Source organism: Orycteropus afer, unplaced genomic scaffold (genome assembly GCF_000298275.1).
Source record: "Orycteropus afer afer isolate SDZICR_OR568_19922 unplaced genomic scaffold, OryAfe1.0 scaffold00002, whole genome shotgun sequence".
Lineage (NCBI taxonomy): Eukaryota > Metazoa > Chordata > Mammalia > Tubulidentata > Orycteropodidae > Orycteropus > Orycteropus afer.
Window position 1 is genome coordinate 22,284,685 of NW_006921589.1, and position 23,173 is coordinate 22,307,857.

The window sequence follows — 23,173 nt, forward strand, 5'->3', positions numbered from 1 at the left end:
TTGTTTTTCCCGTGCTGCTTTCAGGATTCTTTCTTTGTCTTTGGTTTTGGTGAGTTTGATGATGATATGTCTTGGTGATTTTCTTTTGGGGTCGATCCTGTTTGGGGTTCACTGGACTTCCTGAATGGATATATTCTCATCTTTCATCATACCAGGAAAATTCTCTTCAAACAAATCTTGGACAAGTTTCTCTGTGGTTTTATTTGTCTCTTCCTGTTCTGGAATTCTGATTACATGTAGGTTATTCCTTTTGATGGTATCTCACATGAACCTTAGGGTTTCTTCATTTTGTTTTGATCTTTTTTGTGATTGATCCCTTTCCAAAGAAGTGAGGTATTTGCCTTCAATCTCACCAATTCTGTCTTCCATTGATTCAATTCCACTCCTTTGCCTATTCAATGTCTTATCTATTTCTGAAAATTTAGTATCAATCTTCTGGATTTCTGTCTGTAGATTTTGTATCATTCCTAGTGTTTCATTTATTTTGTCATTTGGTTCTTGTATTGTCTTTTGAAATTGTTACAGGGTTTTCTCTGTGTTTTCCTCAATTTTGACAGTGTTTTCCTTGATCTGCCTCTCAATTCATTGAAGATACCTAAATATAATTCTTTTGAATTCCTTATCAGGGACTTCCAATGCTGCATCTTCCTCAGGGATGTGTTTTGGGACTATATCCTGGTCCCTTGTTTCTCCTGCTTTATCTTGCTTCTTTGAGTGGACTGTGATGCTCTGTTGTCTCTGAGGCATTGTGGCATTTTTTTGTTTATATTTAATTGGTGATTGGATATTGAAGTGACTTGCCCACAATTTTTGTTTTCTTTCTTTTGCTTGTATGTTATCTATGTAAGCAGGGTACTGTGCTGTGCTCCTCAATTCACTAGTTGACAGCACTTGTACACTCACCACCTGTCTCCTTTCCTGTTGTCAGCCTCTTGTATGTCCCTGCCAACCTTGGCAAACAGAGCCTATTCTTAGGTCCCTGGAATCTGAATGAAAATGCTATCGCTTTAAATATCCAAAATGGCCGCCGTTTGTAAACATTCGAAATGGCTGTGCCCTTGGTAATTTCAAATATCCAAAATGGCTGCCGTGTGTAAACAATCAAAGTGGCTGCACCCTCTGGACAGCAGAAAGTCCACAACTCAGGTTGTCTCCCTCCTTGCTTTTTCCCTTCGTAATCATAGGCCACCAGTATAGTCATCCCTGCAGCCCTTGGCGACCAGGGCTGATCTTTAGGTCAACATATTCTCAGGTCCCAACACCACTTGGAAATATTCAGGCTGTTGGTCCCATCAGAGTAGTTGACAGTCTGCAGCGCTGTTCATCTTTGTACTCACTGTTTTCGTTCAGGTTTTTCCTCTAGTTGGTGCCTAATCCACTTCTGTATAGTTCTTTTCAAAGCTCAGGGCTCCAAGATTATCTTCTGTATCTCTGTTAATTAGTTTCTCTTTTCTTTGTTGAAGAGGGTCTGTGTCACTTGTCTGCCTAGTCCTCCATCTTACCAGAATTCCTGGATTTTTTTTTTTTTTTAATTGTGATTTGGGTGAAGATTTACAGAGCAAATTCACTTTCCATACACAAACTCACATATACTTTGTCTCATGACATTGACCACAATTTACCACAATGCAACAGCTCCCCTCCGAATTCCTCCCCATAGTTACCTCTTCCTAGTATCCATCCCTCCATGGACTCCTGCCCCCTAAGCTGTCTCCCTGTGCATAGGCAGCCCTTCTTTCTCAATGATTGTTCTCTCCAAGGAGTGTATCTACCTCAGGTAAATGTTCAACTCATATGCCTGTCTTCTGGACACCACAGGTGTGGGTTCAATTCCAGACCTGAAGGGCAGCTAGGGGCCATAGTCTCAGTGGTTCCACCAGGCTCTATCGGACCAGAAAACCTGGTCCCCCCCTTTTTTTTCCTGGATTTTTTTTGAGCCCAACTTTTTCATGTTCATGTTCTAAGGAGCTCTGGCAGTTCTGTGATTAAAGCATTTGGCTGGTAAACAAAAGGTCCACAGTTGGAACCCAACCGCTACTCCATGGGAGAAAGATGAGGCAGTCTGCTCCAGTAAAGATTTACAGCCTTAGAAACCCTCTGTGGCAGTTCTGCTCTGTCCTATAGGGCACACTGAATTGGAATTGCCTTGATAGCAGTGGGTTATTCATGCTCAGGGCAACTGAATCACCCATATGAGTAAGTCAAGTGCACATGCATCCTTACTTTTTCTCCTTTTTCATTTTCATTGTTGATCACATAATTTTATTTATTTATTCTTTGTTTTTGGAGATTTGGGTGAATGTTTACAGAGCAAATTCATTTTCCATACACCAACTCACATATACTTTGTCTCATGACATTGACTACAATTTACCACAATGCAACATCTCCCTTCCCACTTCCTCCTGATAGTTACCTCTTCTTCCCTGGATCACATAATTTTCAAACACATCCCTTTATGATGCAGTTCAAGCACCCCAAAATCTCCAAATTCCAACAACCTGTTTTCATCATTTATTTTATACTATCCACCAAGAACTGTTTTGGTCAATTGAGAACTGTCAGGCAAGACTTTCTCCTTTGGAGATTTACTGCTGCCAGTGCTCTCTATTTTCAGAGTGGTCCTTTCTACCTGGTTAAATATCCATTCAAGCCAAAGAGTAGCTTTTCATTGTTTCATGTGTCAGGACAAGAATTACAGGCAGGGGCAGGGGAATGGGAAAGTAGGAATCAATGGAGGAAGGGAACTTGCAAGCATATGGGAGGAGTTGACTGGCATTACTAGAGTGAAGATCAAAATGAAGATTAAAAGATGACAAAATAAGGGAAGAAAATAGGTAGTAAGGACCTTAATATACTAGCAAGGCTACCAGGTCTTGCTGCACAGGGTGTGGATTATCCAACACCAGGAGTTCCATTCAAAGAGATAACAGACCAACGAGCCCTTGAGTTGTGCAATGCAATGTCCTTGTATCCTAGGCTAAGTCTAGATCGGATAACAGCTACAAAACCTCATTAGTGATCTTGTAATTAATCAGCAAGGAGGAATCCTTACTTCAGATGCCTTTCTTAGTTGCCCAGACACTCTTACAAAAACAACCATGTTAATTTAGGCATTACAGAGAGGAAAATAAGTTTATTTTTTGGCATATGCTCATTGAAAGAAACCAGACTCTTTGCCAGGGCACTGCTTCTCACTTGTTCAAGTGGTTTCCTTAAATACTTTCTGGATAGTGGTCTCTTTAAATACTTTGCAAGTCAAGATGGAACATAGCAAACTGACTATATATCCACATGAACACACACATATATATGTATGTATGTGCATATAAATAGAGAAATGTATGACTCACCCAAGTATGCTGCTTGGCTGGTGGACTCTGCCAAACCTTCCCTGCGTAAGTCTTTGCCTGCATCTCCAGGAGTGGAGCAGTGGGCAGGGGAGCTCTCTAACATGAAGTTCTTGCTCCTGGATGTGCTGATGATCCTTGGTGGCAGGAGAACATTGATGACTGTCTGCAGCAGCAGCTGCACCTCGGGCTGCTCCAGCCATGGGCTATCTGAGGGGAAGAGTTTTGGGGAGGGAACCGAAAAGAAAAGCAAGTCACAAGGTAGGCTTTCCACATTGCACGCATAGAAAAATTCAGCTCTCTTTCCAATTCCAAACTAGAACACCTTAGAAATGCACGGGGTTCCCCACCAAATACAGCTTCTCCTATGGACAGAAACAGTGCTCCTCGCACCTGGGTGCTTTCTCCGCAGGTCACCCAAACGCTTGTGTTCTTAGATCGTTTGCTTACCACTTCAATCGCCTTTCTTTTCTCTGCTCAAATGTGCATAGCATACTGTTCTTACTTTTGAGACAAACTTTTCCTAAAACAAAAGTCTCCCTAAGAAGGAAGAGTAATGAGGAGATATTTGAATTGAATAAGTGGCAGGATTTATGCTAAAGCTGTGGCAGGAGGTTACACAGTTCAGTCATCTGCCAATACCCATCTAATCGTATTTCACCTAATGCCATTTTCTTCATCTAAACAACATTCTCCCAAGTTTTGCTGAACTGAAATGATTTTAATGTATCTTCTAAGAAGAGAGGCAGAGATGCCTTTGTCCCAGGATAGCTGAACTGAAAAGAGAGAAAAACTACTTCCTAAAGTAACAAAAAAGTAACCTGTTTAAATCATTTAGATCAACTTCAGTGATGACCTTTCAAAAGGAAGAAAATGGAAATAAACAACCTGATATTTAAGAAGACACAACAACAATGATAAATTTCCTTTATTTAAATTAATCAGACCTTTGCTTCCTGATCCTACTGTGAGCACAAATGGGATGAGTAGATTTAAAAGCATCCCCTCCCTTCGCTCTTGATTGGTGAATGGGGAGATCACATGGCTTAAAGGGAAATCTTCTTTTAAAGCCTGTGCAGCAATAATAGAAAAAAAGATTAATTGACCCCCATGCCCTTTTAGTATGTTTGTTTATACACAGCATGACGGAAACGGTGACTCCCTGCTGGTGACTCCTGTAAACTATGAGTTCAATTGTCATCTGTGCAGCATATAAGATCCACTCAAAACTGATACTTTACCATTGGCTTGACATAACTGAGAGCTATAATACCTAAAAAGACATTAGCAGTTTGAATATTACATGAAGAAATAATACTTATGGTACAGATACAAATACAGCAGTATTCCCCCATTTATTTTTTCCATGTTCCCATCAATAAATATTTCAGAGACAAAGGAAAAGGAAGAAAATGAGAACTTGCCATTTAGGGATTATTTAAAAGTCCTCTGACCCCTGCATAAGGCCTTCTCCAAGCCAGAAAGTGATAAGCAATATGGAAAGAAAGAAATGATCTTGTTCACAGGTTATTAAAATGTTATCACTTTAGGGATGCCTTTGGTTCCCTTCTGCATAGTAGCTACAGTTTTTACTTAATCTCCTCTACCATCTACCCATTCTCTGGATGATAGACCACCAAAATTGGTTATCAAAGAATGGACATGGATTCAGTTACTCATTTACATCAATGGTGTAATTTTCATTGGTTGAAGAGCTTGCTGATGATTTACTGCTCTCTAAAGTTAGATAACACACAGAAATAGAAAGGGGAATTGCATTCTGAATTTTTTGCCTTGGGGAGAATAAAATAAATAGAAGAAAAAACACAAATACCACAATATTCAACCCACAATCATTAAAGAAAATTAAGATATTCAATGTCTGGTAATAACACTGGAAAGAATTTTATACTGCAATTTTTTTCTGAAAATAATTTAAAACCAGACTTTGAATACTACTTCCCTTTTTAATTAACAATTGTGAGCTGATTATCTATGGACCATTATTTTCCTGAGGCATTTGCATCAATTTTAAATGCCTGAAGAGGTTCCTGAAGTTGTGGCAGAACTAAGTGACTCTGCTATTTTTGAGATCTCAAGAAGAATTACAGAAGCACGACTTAGGGCCAAGCTCAGGGCTGAAGCTCCAGACTTATAAAAGTTTGGAGTTGTTTTACACTTTCGTTTCACAGATTTTGCCCAGCCTTTGCAGAAAAAAAAAAGAGAACACCATGATCTGGTGCCTCAACCAACAACTCAATGAGCGTGACAAACAGGTAAGGCAGTCACACCTGTATCTGCAATGCTACAAGCCGGACAACAGCTGTGCTGAAGGGCAGAGGTGGTGAGAGATAAGGGCTGAGATGAAGAAGGGGTAATCCATCAGCAACACTGGAAGGTCCTACCACTCCCATCACCTGAAATACAAACAGAGCACATGACCAGCCTTGACTATTGCAATTTCATGCAACTGTAGTAAGGGAGTCTCATTCAGTAATGATAAAAAGAATAAGAATAAAAAATTGAAGGTTGGGCATGTTACTTTCAATCTTTTCTTTCTTGTTGCCTTCTCCTGAAGGCATGTAATGTCTGGAGTCAGATCGAACATTACATTGGATTCAGCCAAGGTTTTGTAGAATGTTGTTTATAACTAACTATGTAAATAATGAGAGATGATCCAGAAAGCTATTCTAATCAGGAGCTCGGACATACTTACTTGTGGATTTGAGGGAATGCAGCTGCATTCTTTGATGGATCAAATACAACAATGATGATGGCAATAGCTCTATTTGCACCAGGCATTCCAACTACAGATTTATTGCTCAACTAGCTAAGCAGCAGATCCTACTCAATGAAATGCTCTAGCATGGCTTCCATACATTGTACAAAACCTTGTCAGGACCAGACTCTAGATATTACTTAAATGATAAAAAAATATGTATTTTTCTCCATTTAAATCCTAGACTGGCCAACTCATGGTATCATTTTGCACTAAAAAAAATAAAAAATAATAAAAATTCTCTTTGCATTTTAATTGTCCCCCCCCCTCAGACTACCTCAACTTCTAGCCAATTGTGCAGTCTCCGCCACCCCACTCTCCAACTGGCAGCCCTCAACTCTCAGCGCAACTTGAAGAGGTGAATTGTCAAAGTAGTGCATGGGAAGCAGTACACCAAAATCCCATCTGTGTAGGGAGGGGCCCCTGTATCTCCCCACGCACCACCTTGAAATATACCTCACTATTTTCAGTGTCACCTGAGCCATCTGTTTTCACGGGAAAGTAGGGGCACAAAGTAGTTGACCTGTAAATCTTCAATTCAGAGAAGTCAATAGCAGAGTTAAGTTTTGCAAAGTTTTATAAGATTGCCACTTGGCTACTCACCAGATTGACACAGACATTGATCAGTGACCTAAGGTGAGGCAGGAAGGATATGATTGGCTGCCTCTGAAGTGTCAAACAAACCCCTTCAATCAAATTGCTGGCAGGCTCCCACTCAACCTGTCGCCTGGAATACAATATAGGAGCCATTAGCAGCTTGGCTCCCTTCTGGAGACAGTCTGAAACATGTGAATGAGACATTGATTCTGACGCCATCTAAGACAGGACAGGTGTCTGAGACAACAAAGTACTTCACACGGGATGAAGTTTACCCATGTTGTTCCAAAAGTACAGAGCACACTGGGAGGGGAGGAAGATACTGAAAACGTAGCAGAGGCACTCCTGCCCCATTCGACTAATGAGACAAAATCTATTGAAGAAAAAACAGAGATGATGAATGGGTTGCATTTTAAGTTCCCTGATTTTAGCTTTAAGAGGGAGTCCTAAGACTGCCATTTTAGAAAATCTACCACAGGGGTCACTATTCACAGTGGAATTGATCTGACCATGGCTGCATCTCTGAAATCTGCTTATCAGACTACACTTAATCCCATCAGCATTTGTAACAGACTACTCGGAAGGAAGATGGGGCAATCTACTTCCATAGTGATACTGCCTCGGAAACCCGAGGAGAGGTCGCTGTGGGTTGTCCCACTCGGCAGTGACTTGACTACCAATTAGGTTTATGGCTTAACTGCTGCCAAGATGATCAGAAGAAAATAGACTATTTAAAAGGTGTCCTTTCTTGATTTCTAAGAAATGAATTTTTTGAGTATTTTCTATGGTAGTATAGATGTTGATATACATAACCAAATTAGATAAATATGGGATTTTCAGTAACGAAAATCACTCCAGTCTGTTAATATCCCATCTGTGTAGTACTGAAGGTTTCATCACTGAAACGAACAGGTTGAGTTTTGATGATACCGATACTATTCATATATATTTTCCTCGAAACAGTTTCTAAGCTTATATTTCCTACCAAAATGAAATATTTGCAGTGACATAATGGAAGTGTATTCATAAATGAGGATATATTGACATCCTTGATACCCAAGACACCCCAGTAATCTACAGGTCAGACTCCGCCAACATTTTTCTTGGTGAATTGAGATCACCTGAAGGCAGTAAATCCAGGCCAACTCCAAATTCACAGCTTGTGTCCCAGAAAATGACCTACAACTGATCAAGTTTATGCATTTAACCCAAAGATCTATTTTCAGGAAGAATGATTGTCTTTATAAGGGGCTTAATTATATGATAAATGAGTCAGCCTATGGAGATGCTTAATACTTGTAGCCACCAAGTTATTTAAGGAAAAGCACTGATTTTGACACACCCTTGTGAACCAATTCATTCCTGAAAGTTTTTGATCAGGAATTTACTAATGACACAAGTATACCGCTATAATTACTAAAGAAAATAGAAATGTTTTAAGGAATGACATTTCCATGCCACTGAAATAAATAATCACAGAAAAATAATGTACAGGCATAGTAACAAAAATATAAGAGAACGTAAGAACAAACCATCAATTATCAGAGTGAAATCTTTCATATTTTTCAGATATTCAATGACTCCTGATAGCGCCATAAATGAAGAAGAGCACAGACTAAAATCTGAAAAAGTTCTGACAAATGGACCACCAACTGCTACAAATTCTTGAGCAATAATTATACTACATTGATTTTAGTTTTAATTAAAAAAAATTAACCAAAACTTGGAATTTCTGAGTTAGTGGGATTACCAGCATTTATCAACTGATCAGCTCACTACGGCTAAGTTTCCAAATTTAGGTCAGATTCCCAGGTAGACTGGTTCAGAGATAACTGTCCATAGAAGGCTACCAAAAGATATTTCTCAGGCCACTGAATAGAGATCAGCTGGTCACAGTGTTCAGTTATTACCATCCTAAATTAAAGATGAAAATTAGGTATTTGTTATCCGTCCTGCTGCCTTTTCCCTTCTGCTTGGTTGATTATCATAAAGCATAGCATTTCTCTAAACTCATACCTAAAATACTGTGTTAAATACAATATTTTCTGAACAGAAAATTCATTTTTCTCTATTCTAAAGGAAGATTAGGTGATCTACTTCCATAGTGACACTGCCTCAGAAACCCAAGGAGGGGTCGCTATGAGTCAGATCCAACTCAATGGCAGTGAGTTGAGTTTCTATTCTTAATTGCTTGATATATAAAGAATATCCTGCTTTTCTTCAAAAAAAAAAAAAAAAAAAGAGAGACTAATTGATTTTATTCTGCATTTCACATGAGGAACATGACAGCTAAGAAATGAATAGATTTTTCAAGATGAACTCATGTATTTTTAAAGAAAAGCTATTTCCTTAACATGTAGATTTCTATGCATCCACATATCCTATTGCCATGTGCATATACCAATGGAAAACTTTCAAGTCATTCATTCAACTCTAGATTTACCCAACATCTTAAAAAATGACAAACCCTAACTTTGAAGCTTGTAATATCAACAGCTGACCAGGAGGCCTCCTCACCTCAAAGTAGGCATCTTATGAATTTTGTTGAACATTCTATCCAATCTCTTTAAAATGAGGATAAGGGCCGGCCTCACTGCCTCCGCTGTCCAGTCAGTAATGGGTAGCATCTCCATGATGTAGCGCCGGAGCCCACGGCTCTCCATTGTCTGGGTGTCGTAGGGTGCCAGCTTCAGAAGAGAGTGAGCAATTTCTGCCAATCTAAAATGATTGTTGGTTTTTTTGTAAGAAGGAGTTGAGAATACTACAATGTGAATTTTCCCATATAGCATCATGCTAATCACCCTTCTTCCAAGACATCAACTCTATGAACTGAGAACATTCTTCTCAACACCCTCCATCTCTAAGCTCTTGTCACATATACAAATACATTGATACCTGCATGTGCATACTAGCAGAGAATCATAGAATTTCCAGAGGATAAATATGAAAGACCATTTGATGAGGGAACAAAATTTCAGAGAGATTAAGGATAGGCCAAACATTTCTAGAGAATAGCACTTCTGGGATATATATGCACTATATATGTAAACCTTAGTGTGTAATAAAATCACTAATATCAAATGTCCAAGTAAGCTTCATGGATTCATAGCTCCCTCAATGCCCATATTCAAGTTCAAAAGTACCCTATAAAAAGAGATATCAGTTGTTACTGCAGCTCAGAGATTCCTTCAAACTCTATTTCCAATCCTCTCCTTCAAAGCATTCTTCTGTCCATTTGTCTTATACAGGGATCCTTCTGCTCAGCTAAGATTCTTCATATAATAGACCCAGTTGGATTGTCTGGACAGCTTTGGGTATGGTTGTCTCTGCCTCTCAGATTTCCGAACTCAGTTCCACACAGGGACTGCCACAGGGAAAGCTGTGCTTCCTCCAAGTCTGGCCCAGGCTCCCAGTCCCCAGACCCAGGTCCATGCTCTGTGTCCTACGTGTGAGATTTTCTGAAGGAAATTGGCCATCAAGACTGATTAAGCAAATGAATTTTCTGGTAAATTTAAAAGGTGGTTACTTAAATGACCTTCAAACTAGACAGAGATCACTCATTTCCAAAAAATACAAATGCAAGGAAACACATAATGCCAATTTAATCATATTGAGGATGAGTCAGAAAGCATTTTAAAATTGTAAAATGACTCACCACCAAAATTTCACTGAATAGATGCAGAATGTGTAGAAGATGATACTAAGAGGCAGTTGGACCCATATATGGGATTTTCATCCACCTAAGCTATATGCTTTGACTTTTTTTTCCCCTTAAAAAATTTACATTCTAAAAACAAAATGAAACATACTACAGACTTATCAAGAGGCTGAAATGTTCATATTCTTTAAGATCTTAGAAATTCCTTTGAAAACATATTTTTTAAAAAATGATAACATATTAAGGTATTATCACCTATTATTTGAATCTATGGCTTGAATCAGATTATGTCTAGCTAGACATCTAAAGGAGCTCTGGTAGCATTATGCCTAAGGCACTTGACTGCTAACCAGAAGGCTGGCGGTTCAAATCCACCAGCCACTCCTCGGAAGAAAGATGGAGCAATCTACTTCCATAGTGATACTGCCTTGGAAACTCAAGGAGGGGTCGCTATGAGTTGGATCAGACTCGATGGCACATAACAACAACAACAGACATCTAAAGGATCTTATGGAAGTGGAAATTGATAGGTCTAAGAATTGATAGGTCTAATCCCTATGAGGGGAGCTCTGGTAGCATAGTGCCTAAGGCACTTGACTGCTAACCAGAAGGCTGGTGGTTCAAACCCACCAGCCACTCCTCAGAAGGAAGGTTGGGAAATCCTACTTCTGTAGTGATATCACCTTGGAAACCCAAGGAAGGGTCGCTATGAGTCGAGGCCGACTCGACAGCAAACAACAACAACAAATCCCCATGAGTGAACAAGCGATGGCATGTCAGAAGAGGGATCCACATACTGAAGGCTTTCAGGTTTTCTTTTATAACAAAGAAAGGCAGAGGAAAAAGATAAAGGGATCTTAAAAATAGATTTTTCTATCTTTTGAAAAAAGTTTGCCTTAGAAAAGCCCTGAAGTTAATTTCTTAGAACCATGGCATTTTAGGTTTGGAAGAGACCTTAATAGTTCTTTTGGTAGTAGTGTTGCACAGGTTGGGCCTCTGACTGGCTGTTGAGAATTACTTTAAAAATATAACTTGAAAATAAAATGAAAAAATATAGTTTCCCAGGCTCCATCAAAGGTCTAGGAGCTCTGGTGGCAAAATGATAAGGCATTTGACTGCTAACCGGAAGAAGTGCAGCTGGAATGCTCCTTAAAAGCGAGACTGGCCAGACTTTGTCTCACCTACTTTGGTCAAGTTGCCAGAGGGGACTAGTCCCTGGACAAAGATATTTTGTTTGGTAGAGTAGAAGGTCAGTGAAAAAGGGGAAGACCTTCAATGAGATGGATTGACACAGTGGCTGCAATGATGGACTCAAGCATGACAAGAATATACCACAAATGGGATGACCTTAACAAACAGGAGTTTATTCTTACACTTTGGAGGCATTAAGTCCAAGTTCAAAGTGCCAGGCTCTAGGGGCTGGGTGAAAGCCCCTCAGCCTGGGCTTCAGCTCTGCCTCCAGCTCCCGGCCCACTGAAGCTAGAGGCACTTCTTCAGTCAGCTGCTGGCTACTGCGCCTTAGGTTGACAAATAAAATGGCCCAGTCCTGATGTTACCAAATCACACGGCAGACCATTAATTTAACTCCATTTTGAGTCCCAAGGTTGGCAGAGCATGGCAGACTGCTGAACGACAACACGGCTACATGCAAGGTTCAAGGTGCCATAAGCTCGAGACTACCCCCAAGGCTTCTCCTTATATACAGGAAGCAGACCACATCCCAGAGGCAGCTAGCTACTCAGCTGCTTGTGGTAGATCCCACCATGGAGTTGATTGCCAGTCTCATCATGGGGAATAACTACCACCAGCTGTCCAGCCACTCAACCAGGCCCAGCCAAGTTGACACACAAACATAATCACCACAGCAAGGATTGCGATGGCGTGGGACTGGGCAGGGTTTCGTTATGTTGTACATAGGTTCGCTATGAATCAGAGCTGATGCAACAGCACCTAACAACAACATACTCCCAATTACTCCTCTCACCCCCTACTCTGGACTGTCTTGGAGTAAAACCATAGCATCGTACCATTTTATCCATACATATTTCAGTATGTATCTCTAAAAATAAGAACTCTTAAAAAAATTAACCACAACATGCATCTAACAAATTAAAGACAATTCCATTTTTAATAGTCTAAATGTCCTGACGTTTTTAAAATTCCCACATTATCTCATAATTTTAAAAAAAATTATTATATTTTGTTGTTGAGGATATACATAACAAAAGCATACACTGATTCAAGTCTCTGCAGGTACAATTCAGGGACATTGATTGCATTCTTTTCTTTTTTTAAACACTTTATCATGATTTGGGTGAAAATTTACAGAGCAATTTCATTTTCCACTCAAAAGTTCATAGAGCTTTTATTTTGTGATATGGATCGCAATCCCTATAATATAACAACTCTCTCCCCACGTCCTCCCTGTGGTTCCCTTTTCCCTGTGTCCTTTCCTGTGCATTCCTGCCTTCTGAGCTTTCTCCCTTCACAAATGCTGCCCTTCTGGTCTCCCTTGGTTGATTGTTCTAAGGAGTGCATCTCCTGGTGTATGTAATTGTTCGCCTTGTAGGCCTGTCTATAATTTTGCTGAAAGTTAAGCCACGTAAGGAGTTCAATCTCTGGTCCAAAGGGTGAGTAGGGGCCATTGTCTCAAGGGTTTCACCAGTTTCTATCAGACCAGTAGTCCTACTCTTTTTAATACTTTTGAATTTTGTTCCACATTTTTCTCCCAGTCTATCTGTTGTTGTTGTTGTTATTTGCTGTCGAGTCAGCCCCGACCCCAACCTTCCTTCCGAGGAGTGGCTGGTGGGTTTGAACCGCCAGCCTCCTGGTTAGCAGTCAAGTGCCTTAGGCACTATGCTACCAGAGCTCCTCCCAGTCTATCTAGGATCTCCAATTTTGATCACTTTCCAAGTGGTTGTGAGTTGTAGCTGGGCACCATCTATTTCTTCTAAGCTCAGGGTCATGCAAGCTGAAGTTTCCATGGTCCACTAGTCCCTTGGACTAATTGTTTCCATGCATCTTTATTTTCTTCACTCTTCTTCATGGAGAGACCAATTCTTATATATCAGATGGCTGCTTGCACGCTTCTAAGACTCCAGTTACTATTCACCAAAGTAGGATGTAGAACAGAGTTTTTGTGTACTACGTTATGCCAGTGTAGCTTGATCTCCCCCATGACCATGGTCCAGAGCCTGCAGATCAGCAACTCACTTTCTCAAGGAGTTTGGTTGTGGCTAAGAAGTTATCATAACTTTACCCCATTAGCTCTATTATACAACATAGACTTTTTTTTTTTTTTTAAATAGCACATACAAATTGTTGTTGTTGTTAGGTGTCATTGAGTCAGTTCCAGCTCATAGTGACCCCATATACAACAGAACAAACCACTGCCTGGTTCTGTGCCAGCCTCACAATCCTTATTATACTTGAGCCCATCGTTGCAGCCACTGTGTCAATCCAACTTGTTAGGGCCTTCCCCTTTTCCATTCACCCTCCACTTTACCAAACTGATATCCTTCTCCAGGGAATGGTCCCTTCTGACGATATGATCGAAATAGGTGAGACGAAGTCTGGCCATTCTCACTTCCAAGGAACATTCTGGCTTCACTTCTTCCAGGATAGATGTGTTGGTTCTTTTGGCAGTTCGTGGCACTCTCAATATTCTTCACCAACACCACAACTCAAAAGCATCAACTCTTCTTCAGTCTTCCTTGTCCATTGTCCAGCTCTCACTTGCATATGAGGCGATTGAAAATATCATGGCTTGGGTTAGGCACACCTTAGTCTTCAAGGAGACATCATTGCTCTTCAGCACTTTAAAGAGGTATTTTGCAGCAGATTTGCCCAGTGCAATAAATACATTGTCTGATGTCTTGACTGCTGCTTTAATTGGTGTTGATTGTAGAACCAAGTAATATGAAATCTTTAACAACTTCAATCTTTTCTCCATTTATTGTGTTGCTGCTTATAGGTCCAGTTGTGAGGATTTTCATTTTCTTTATGTTGAGATGTAATCCTTACTACAGACTGAAGTCTTTAATCTTCATCAGTAAGTGCTTCAAGTCATCCGCATTTTCAGCAAGCAAAGTTGTGTCATCTGCGTATCGCAAGTTGTTAATTAGTCTTCCTCCAAACCTGATATCATATACAAATACGTATGTAGAAATATTGTCTGCCAGATCTATACATGGTCATGGGTATTTTTCTGTTTGCTTACCCATACCTGGTCATCTTGTCTGTCTACCTATGTATCCATTCATAGATTAATGTTTGTTGTTACTGATAATACAGTATTGTGTATGTAATAGTATTTACCTTTTTTGTCTGTACCTCTTGTGCACTTCTCTGTATTTTCCTTTTCCTTAGTGATTTTGGGCTGGTTGCCTGCTTTTGGCATATTGCCTTTCCTTTCACCCAAATCAATACATACTTCTATCTAGCTAGCAAATTTCCCTTTCCCTTCCTCCCATGCATGGTAGCCAACAAAGTTTCCTTCTGTGCATAAAACTTTCTTTGACTTCTTATAATAGTGGATTCATACACTATTTGTCCTTCTGTAATTGATTTATTTCACTCAGCATAATGTCTTCTAAGTTCATCCACATTATGAAGTGTTTCATGGATTCTTCATTACTATTATTTTTTAATGTTGCATGATACTCTGTTTACATTCTTTGAGTTGGGCAAACATTCTCATCCTCCTTTTCTGGGTTGTTTCTCCCCCATTAACATAAACTCACTGCCCCCCAAGATTTCTAATATTTCAAATTGCTGTTGTCAATTTGATCTTCTGCATATATCTTAAAGAGAGCACAGTGCTCAAGGCAGACATTCTACTAGTTAAGCTAAAGTATTATTTGTTTTAAGAAGACATCACAGGATATTTTTGGTTTAACATTTAAAGGTTATCTTAGGGCAATAGTTTCAGTGGTTCATTCAGCCTTCATGGCTCCAGAAATATTGGGTTCCATGAGAATTGGAAATTCTGTTCTGCATTTTTCACTTTTGATCAAAGATTCTTCTACAGAATCTTTGCTCAAAATGTTCAGTAATGGTAGCTGGGCACCATTCAGTTCTGGTCTTATTGCAAAGGATGTAGTTTTTCACAGAGGCAATTAGCTGCATATTCTATTTTCTCCTTCAATTACTGCTTACTTATCCATACCTGATCATCTTGTATGTCTACCTATGTATCCACTCATAGATTAATGTTTGTTGTTACTGATAATACAGTATTGTGTATGTATTATCTATTGCTCCAGTCAAATAGAGACTAATTGCTGTGCCTTGGATAACCACTTACTAGCTTTTTTTTTTTTTTTTTTTTTTAAACATTTTAGCGTGCTTCAGGTAAAAATTTACATAGCAAATTAGTTTACAATTGATAGTTCATACAAAAATTATTCCATGACATTGGTTGCAATCCCTACAATGTCTCAGCACTCATCTTATTTCCTCCTTGGGTTTCTAGTTTCTGTTTGTCCTATTTCTTTCACTTCCTGTCTTCTCATTTTGGTTGCAGGCAAATGTTGCTCTTTTAGTCTCATATATTTGATTATTCTAAGGACCATATTCTTCATGGATATTTTTTTAAATTTGTTTATAGCTCTGTCTATTATTTGGCTGAAAGGTTGCCTCCAGGAATGTCATCAGTTAGATGGTTGTTTCAGGGCAATAGTCTTGGGAGTTCCTGTAGCCTCTTACAGGTCAGTATATCATTTTATTACTATTATTATTTGAATTTTGATCTACATTACCCATTCTAACTGGTACCTTCTACTGTGGTCTTGATCAGAGTAGTCAGTAGTGATAGTTCTGCTCTCGGGTTGGAAGAAGCTGTGGTTCATGTAGGCCATTCGTTCTTTGGACTAATTGCTTCCTTCAATCTTTGTTTTATTTCATTCTCCTTTGCTTCAAGTGAAAAGAGACCAATAGTTGCTTCTTAGATGGCTGCTTGCAAGCTTTTAAGACCCAAGAAGCTAATCATGAGACTAGGATGTAGAACATATCTTTATGAATTGTGTTTTGCTAAGTGACCAAACTGTCCCTCAAGATCATGGTCCTTGGCCTTCAAGTCCAGTGATTCAGTTCCAATGTCTAAGTAGTTTCTATAATTTTGCCCATTATGTGCTCTATTATATATATGAGTATTCATGCACCGCTTACAAACATGTATGTGGAAGTATTTACCTCCATACCTATGTATGTTCATGGGTGTACTCCCATAAGACCTCCCTCGCCTATAGTTATTACTGCTGTTGCAGGACTGTTATGTTATAGCATTTACTGCAGTGTGGTTTATTCTTGCACCTCTCAGTGTCTTCCTTCCCCTTGGTCACGTGCTGACTTCCCCACATTGTCTATTGCCTATCCCTTCACCAGAATTTCTTGTCTACTATCTGGTAAGTGCTCTACCTTTCTCTCCCTCCCTCCCCTGTAACCATTAAAAAATGATTCCTTCTGTGTGTGAACCTATTCTTGGCTTGTTTTGTTTTTCTCCAAGCTCCTAGTCTATCTCCCTGCTCCAAAAATCCATTTACTATATTTTCCTTGGGTAGAGAACATATCAGATATTAAGCTGATAAGAACAGATACCACACTTGATCTTAGCCAAAGGCTGAGAAATGATTATTCTTGGCTTTTTATAATTGTTGTCTTATACATTGTTTGTCCTTCTGTGTTTGACTTATTTCACTCAGCACAACAACAAATATCCTCCATATTCATTCATGTTGTGAGATGTTTTCTGGATTCATTTTTATGCTTTGTAGTTGCATTTTATTACATTGTATGCATGTACCATAGTTTTTTTTTTTTTTTTTTTTTTCCATTCATGTATTCATTGTTGATAGATGCTTAGGTTGTTCACTTGCAAGCTCTTAAGACCCCAGGCACTACCTAATGAACTGGGAGGTAGTATCTAATTATTGGGCCAAATAAGTGGGATGTCTCATGAAACCATGACCCTAAACCGCCAAACCAGGTAACAAAATCCCATCGAGGTGATTGGTTGTACATTAGCAGCCTCAGATGCTATTTTTTCATCATTGTTGTATACATATCTATAATATTATCTCATAATTTTAATAAACACATTTTTCCCCAAAAATCAGGATTCAAATAAGGCCCAATTTCAATTTGTTGACATGTCTCTTAAATCTCTCCTCTATTTCCCCCCATTTGCTTTTCCCCTTATACCTGGCTAATCACTAATTTTCTTTTGTATTGATAGTTTTGCTCCTTCTGAGTATTTCATATAAGTGGGATCATACAATATTTGCCCTTTTGTGTATGACTAATAATGTTAACATATGTTTTTTTAAAAAAATTCTCTACAGCTGAGTAATACTCCATGTATATAGCACATTTTGATTATCCATTCATGTGTGGATGGACATTTGGTTGTTCCCAGCTTCTAGTTATTGTGAATAATCTCTTAAGTCTCTTAATTTATGAGTTCTCACTCTTTTGATCTTTTCCCTTTTCTTGTAACTTACTTGTTTAAGAAGGTAGCTGTTTGTCTGTTGCATTCCCCACACTCTGAATTTGGCTTATTGCATCACTAAAAGTTGTTTAAAGAGCTCTGGTAGCGTAGTGCCTAAGGCACTTGACTGTTAACCAGAAGGCTGGCAGTTCAAACCCACCAGCCACTTCTCGGAAGAACGATGGGGCAATCTACTTCTGTAGTGATACCACCTTGGAAACCCAAGGAGTGGTCGCTATGAGCTGGGCCCGACTCGATGGCAAATAACAACAACAACAACAACAACAACAACAAAGGTTGTTTAACATGTGTACTACTCCCATATTTAACTCAACTGGTAGTGAGATCTAGAAACTAGAACAGATTCAAGTTCAATTTTATGGCAAGAAGCCTCCATGGTGGAAGTATGTGCTTCCACCAGGCTGCACACAGTCCTGGTTTGTCCCTTCTTTTATGATGTTAATACTACTGGTGATTGTTGTATAGTACTCCTTTGCTTCATTAGGAGTACTACAATGGTATTTTATCATTTGTTTCTTCATGTATTAGCCATTGTTGTCGTTGTTATGTGCCATCAAGTAGGACCTGATTCATAGCGACCCCTCCTTGGGTTTCCGAGGCAGTATCACTACGGAAGTAGATTGCCCCATCCTCCTTCATACTTTAATAATGAGCAACTTCGATTTGATTACTCCAAAAGACAGGAGAGGAAGGATCAATGCTTGAAAGGATTTATAGTTTAAGAGATCTCCAGATGCTTTTGATAGGCATTCCATTTTAAAAACCATAGCCAACCCATCACCTCTCTAATAATTAGTTTTCTCTATAATTGCTTCATCTGACTAGTTCAATGGATGGAAAATTTACTACCGTTCATGGCAGCTCACCCCACTGTGAAAAGCTTTCCTCATATATGTCCTTAATTTCACTCTAATCTCTTTCTTCTGGGACTAATTCTGGAAATATAATCCATCTCCTCCATGAAAAGCCTTCACAATCAAGAAATAGTTGCTATTTCTTTACCCTCACTGTTTCCTTCTTTCCAGACTGGAAATTCATATCATCCTTCTGGAAATTATGTACGCTTTAAAGAAATCGTTTTAACAAGCCAGTGCATTATTTTGTTTTTCTTTCTTGTAAATGTGAAATACAGAAATAATTCTTTACATTTCAAGTTGCTTGTATGGCAGATTAAAAAAAAAATCTATGTGTGTGTATTTATTTTCCTGTATCAAAACTATTTTATAGATAACATTGAGGAATGGCGAGAAATGATCATCTGTCTTTCTCAGGCCTGCAAACAATACTTACATCTGAATTTTGTGGATTATTATCTGCATTTAGCTACTTCTAGTTATGTTCCAAAATGAATTTGCTTTGAGAATAAACACAATTTCCCTCTAATAAGTCTTTACTAGTCTATTACATGAATAATCTTTTGCTAAATAAATATCTTTATATTCCTTTCCCAATGAGAACACAAAAGTTTTCCCCTCGAGAAAGAGAGAGAGAAAGAGAGAAAGAGAGAGAGAAAGAGAGAAAGTGAGAGAGAATTTGCAGATTCTACTATCAAGTTTTGGCAGCTGTGAGTTGGGCAAATGAGGCATTACATTTCTTTACATAGAGACTCTAATTAAGAATATGTTCTCCAAGAGCCTTGCAGTCAACCATATATTCTGCAAAGGCAGGGGTACAGATTGCCTCAACACTGCTTCTTGGTTCTTTGCCTTAAATCCAATTCCTCCTGCAAATATCTCCTCTTTTACATTATTCCTTTTATTTATAGACTCTCTCTTTTGGGTGACATTATCCATTCCTAAAACTTTAAATACTACCTATATGCCCAGACTTTTAAAATTTATATATTCAGTTCTGACTTCTACAAATATTCAAGTGTGCACTTAATTTATGAGGGGAATCTATTATACCTCTTGCAAGGTGAAGGGTCAAACTATATTGATTTGCCCTCACTTATCAATCAATATCTGGCCAGAGAACATGGCAGGCCTGTCTTTATCAAAAGCTTGCTGTGAGAAATTGCATTAATTGAGTCATATCCTCTAAATATTCACTGGGCAGTAAAAATTTTGCCCACTCTCCCATAGATCTAGGCCTAGAAATAACTGTGTTCTGGAATGACATTATCCCTGCTACAGACAGGTGCTTTATCTGAATTATATTATGACATTATGTCAACTTCCTATAATAGAGGCATCCAGCCACATGAAACTGGCACATCAATTATGGCAATGGTTTTGAGGATGTCGTTCATTACATCACTCTCTCCTCTTTACAAACACCAACAAGAGACATTTCTTATTTCATACTTTAAAAAAAGCAATGTTCACTAAACACTTATTGTTTTTATCATATTGACACTGTTAGTTGGCAATTTTCCCCTAATTATATTGAAAACTTAGAAGCTCAGTGTCAATAATTCATGTTTAATATCTAATATAATCAAATCTTATCAACTTTCTGTGCTAATCTTATTACAAGCATTATTTCCCTACTCATCTTCCACATAGTTCTGACTCTATTATTTGTCCATTTTATTCCTCTGTATCATATAAATTTTCTAAAGTGCCTCTTATCCTTTGTAAAATGATAAATAGACACATAAATACACACATCTGATACAGTGCTTGCAATATTGCATGATAGTTATTTTTTTACGTCTGCTTCTTGCATTAGCCTGTGAACATCTCGAGGGCCAGGATTTTGTTGTGCTGTTTATATCTCGCATCTAGCACAGTACTTGGATCACTCTCATTAGCATTAGTATCTATTGTGCCCTAGATGTATGCCAGCTATCATCACTTAAATTATAGCTCATTTAACATTTAATGAATCATGTGGATGGCAGTGGATTTAGTTTTAACCTTTAATAGTGGTTGGCCTCTAGAGGGCACTTCAGGTCTCTCATTCGCACTATCCTCTAAGGCGTACCCATTACAAATGAGTCGTCAGACTCATAGCGACCCTATGGGACAGGGTAAAACTGCCCCATAGGGTTTCCAAGGTTGTAATCTTACAGCAGCCGGCTGCCACATCTTTCTCCTGTGGAGTGGCTGGTAACCAAAAGAACCACCAATCTTTTGGTTAGCAGCCAATGATGTTAACCATTGCATCACGAGGGCTCCTTCTCCAAAGAGTACAGATAGTCAAGTTCTAGGGCATTTACTAACCCATGATAGATTTCACTCCTGCTGCTCTCTTTGGAATCTCACTGTTAGGAATCTCTTTCCCTTTCCCTTATTAGGTGATTGTCACTGGTAGTCTTCTGACTTTGGGAACGTGATGCTTCTCTGTTCAAAGAATTACTACAACAACAGTGAGAGATGATGAGTAGCAAGGGGGAGGGGAGGACTGAATAGACACTGAATGCTATGGCAACAGGACCTTAATGCTCCAAACTTTCCATCCCTTTTCCTGAAGGCTCCCAGTTAGGGTCTGAAATTCTCAGTAGGAAGTTAAGTTCTTTTCCATACCACAGGGCGGGAAGTGTGAACACATGGGACTCTGGGGTTTCTACATATCAGAGAATGTGAAACTAGCTTAAAGGAGAACAGACAGTCTGAATCTTTTCAAAGGAAAAAAAAAAATCAATAATCAGGAAATTGCCATTATATGTCAAATTGCAATGTTATTACTGAATTAAAATTTCTAAGTGAATATCTTTACAGAAGCAGACTGCCACATCTTTTTCCTGTGGAGTGAGTGGCTGGTGGGTTTGAATTGTTGACATTTAGGTTAGCAGCTGAGCACTTTACCATTGTGCCACCAAGCCTCCTTGACTATTTATTACTCAAACAATTTCCTTTCAAGGAATTTTTATGACCCTTTACAAATTGTTACAAATCTGAATAGAAGCTTCTCTGGAGTCATGTTCCTTTTAAGAATCTGAGAATACGAACACAGGCTTTATCAGTTAAGTAACAAACAAGATGAAAACGCCACAGAAGAAGGAAGTATGAGTGCACAGAGATGCAATTCTGGGACCTCTCCTGGCATGCCAGGAGTAAAAATTAAAAATATAATTATGATTGATCTCATCTACTTCAGAATTTTTGCCAGGACTCCCTCTCTACCACCCACCCTTTTTTTTTTTTTTTTTAAAAAAAACTTTAGAAAGGTATCATGCACAGTGAGTAGGGAATGTCAGGTCTAAGCAAGGTGAGCCTAAGAGTTGAAATCATTTGCTTCTTGTCAGGGATCATTACTGAGTCTTATGTAGTCCAGGAACAGACTAAGCCTTCAACCAGAAAAATAAAGCGCATTTTTCAGGAGCAATAATGGACAGGAAACAGGATTCATGAGGAAAATTAGAATCTGGGCAGTAAAAAGCACTTGGAAGAAGGCCATTATTCTACGAATTCAGGTGCTGGCATTTCCCTCTTCTGTTTTATTGAGAGGTAAATAGATTGCCTGTGCTTTTCTGTCTGGAGAACGTTTTCTCCCTGTCCACCCTGACATCCTTTTCTCTTTGATGGACTTAATGTATACTTTTCCAGAGCGCCCTGTAAGATATGCATTTCAAGCCACAGGAAATAAGTTATTCTAAGTATCCTAGGTTTTCATCTGGGGACCCAGCACCTAAACATATGGCCAAGCAATGTCTACACTCCGGAGCAGGGACAGTGAGGACAGTACCTCATGTGGGATTTCACATCCAGCAGCTCCAGGGCAGTGACACGGGGCTCCCCAGCCAGGTTTTGCAAGATCTTCAGCCTTGGCCCACAGTGCTTATAGAATTCGGTGCAAATATTCAGCAGGGACTCCCGGGGTCTTCTGAACTCCTCCCGAGCAATTCGTTCATCCAGTTCTTCTCTGGGAAGACCTTGACCTTCCTCCAGTAAATGAAGGTTTTCCCTGGGAAATTGCAAAAGGTTAACAGGGGGTTTGATAATGTATGTGTGTTGCAACTAAGGGAGGAAGGTGTCACAGTGTAGAAATAGATGAGTCCTAATGATTCAGTGAATTGATAGGGAAAGTTTATCAGCCAACAAGAGATTTTCATACCGGATTGTAATGTACATTAGCCACTTTCTGAGGGTTGACTCAACAATAGTATTCCATGCATCAATTAGATGAAATCTGGCAGAGTCCTAAACCAGCTCAAAAGACAATGATCCTGGTTATCGGGGGCTGGGAGGGTGGAGGATAGGAAGTTATTGCTTAGAAAATTAAAAAGGCAATTATTACAAGATGTCAGAACTGGTGTGAAATAAACTAAGTTTTTTTTGTACCTGAGGAGCTCTGGTAGCATAGTGACTAAGGCATTTGACTGCTAACCAGAAGGC

The 23,173-nt window shown here is 39.1% G+C and overlaps 1 protein-coding gene and 1 pseudogene across 1 annotated transcript in view; both read right to left on the minus strand.

Moving 5' to 3' along the window:
- The window catches only part of UNC80 (unc-80 homolog, NALCN channel complex subunit), a 282,090-nt gene that overhangs the window by 36,211 nt on the left and 222,706 nt on the right, over positions 1-23,173 (minus strand). The window contains exons 50-55 of the mRNA XM_042782808.1: positions 22,524-22,769; positions 9,244-9,444; positions 6,733-6,856; positions 5,642-5,767; positions 4,298-4,421; positions 3,354-3,560 (exon numbers count right to left, since the gene is read on the minus strand). Of these exons, the coding sequence (XP_042638742.1) occupies positions 3,354-3,560; positions 4,298-4,421; positions 5,642-5,767; positions 6,733-6,856; positions 9,244-9,444; positions 22,524-22,769 (1,028 nt within the window). The remainder of the gene's footprint in view (positions 1-3,353; positions 3,561-4,297; positions 4,422-5,641; positions 5,768-6,732; positions 6,857-9,243; positions 9,445-22,523; positions 22,770-23,173) is intronic.
- Positions 16,895-17,015, minus strand: LOC122149566 (annotated as a pseudogene).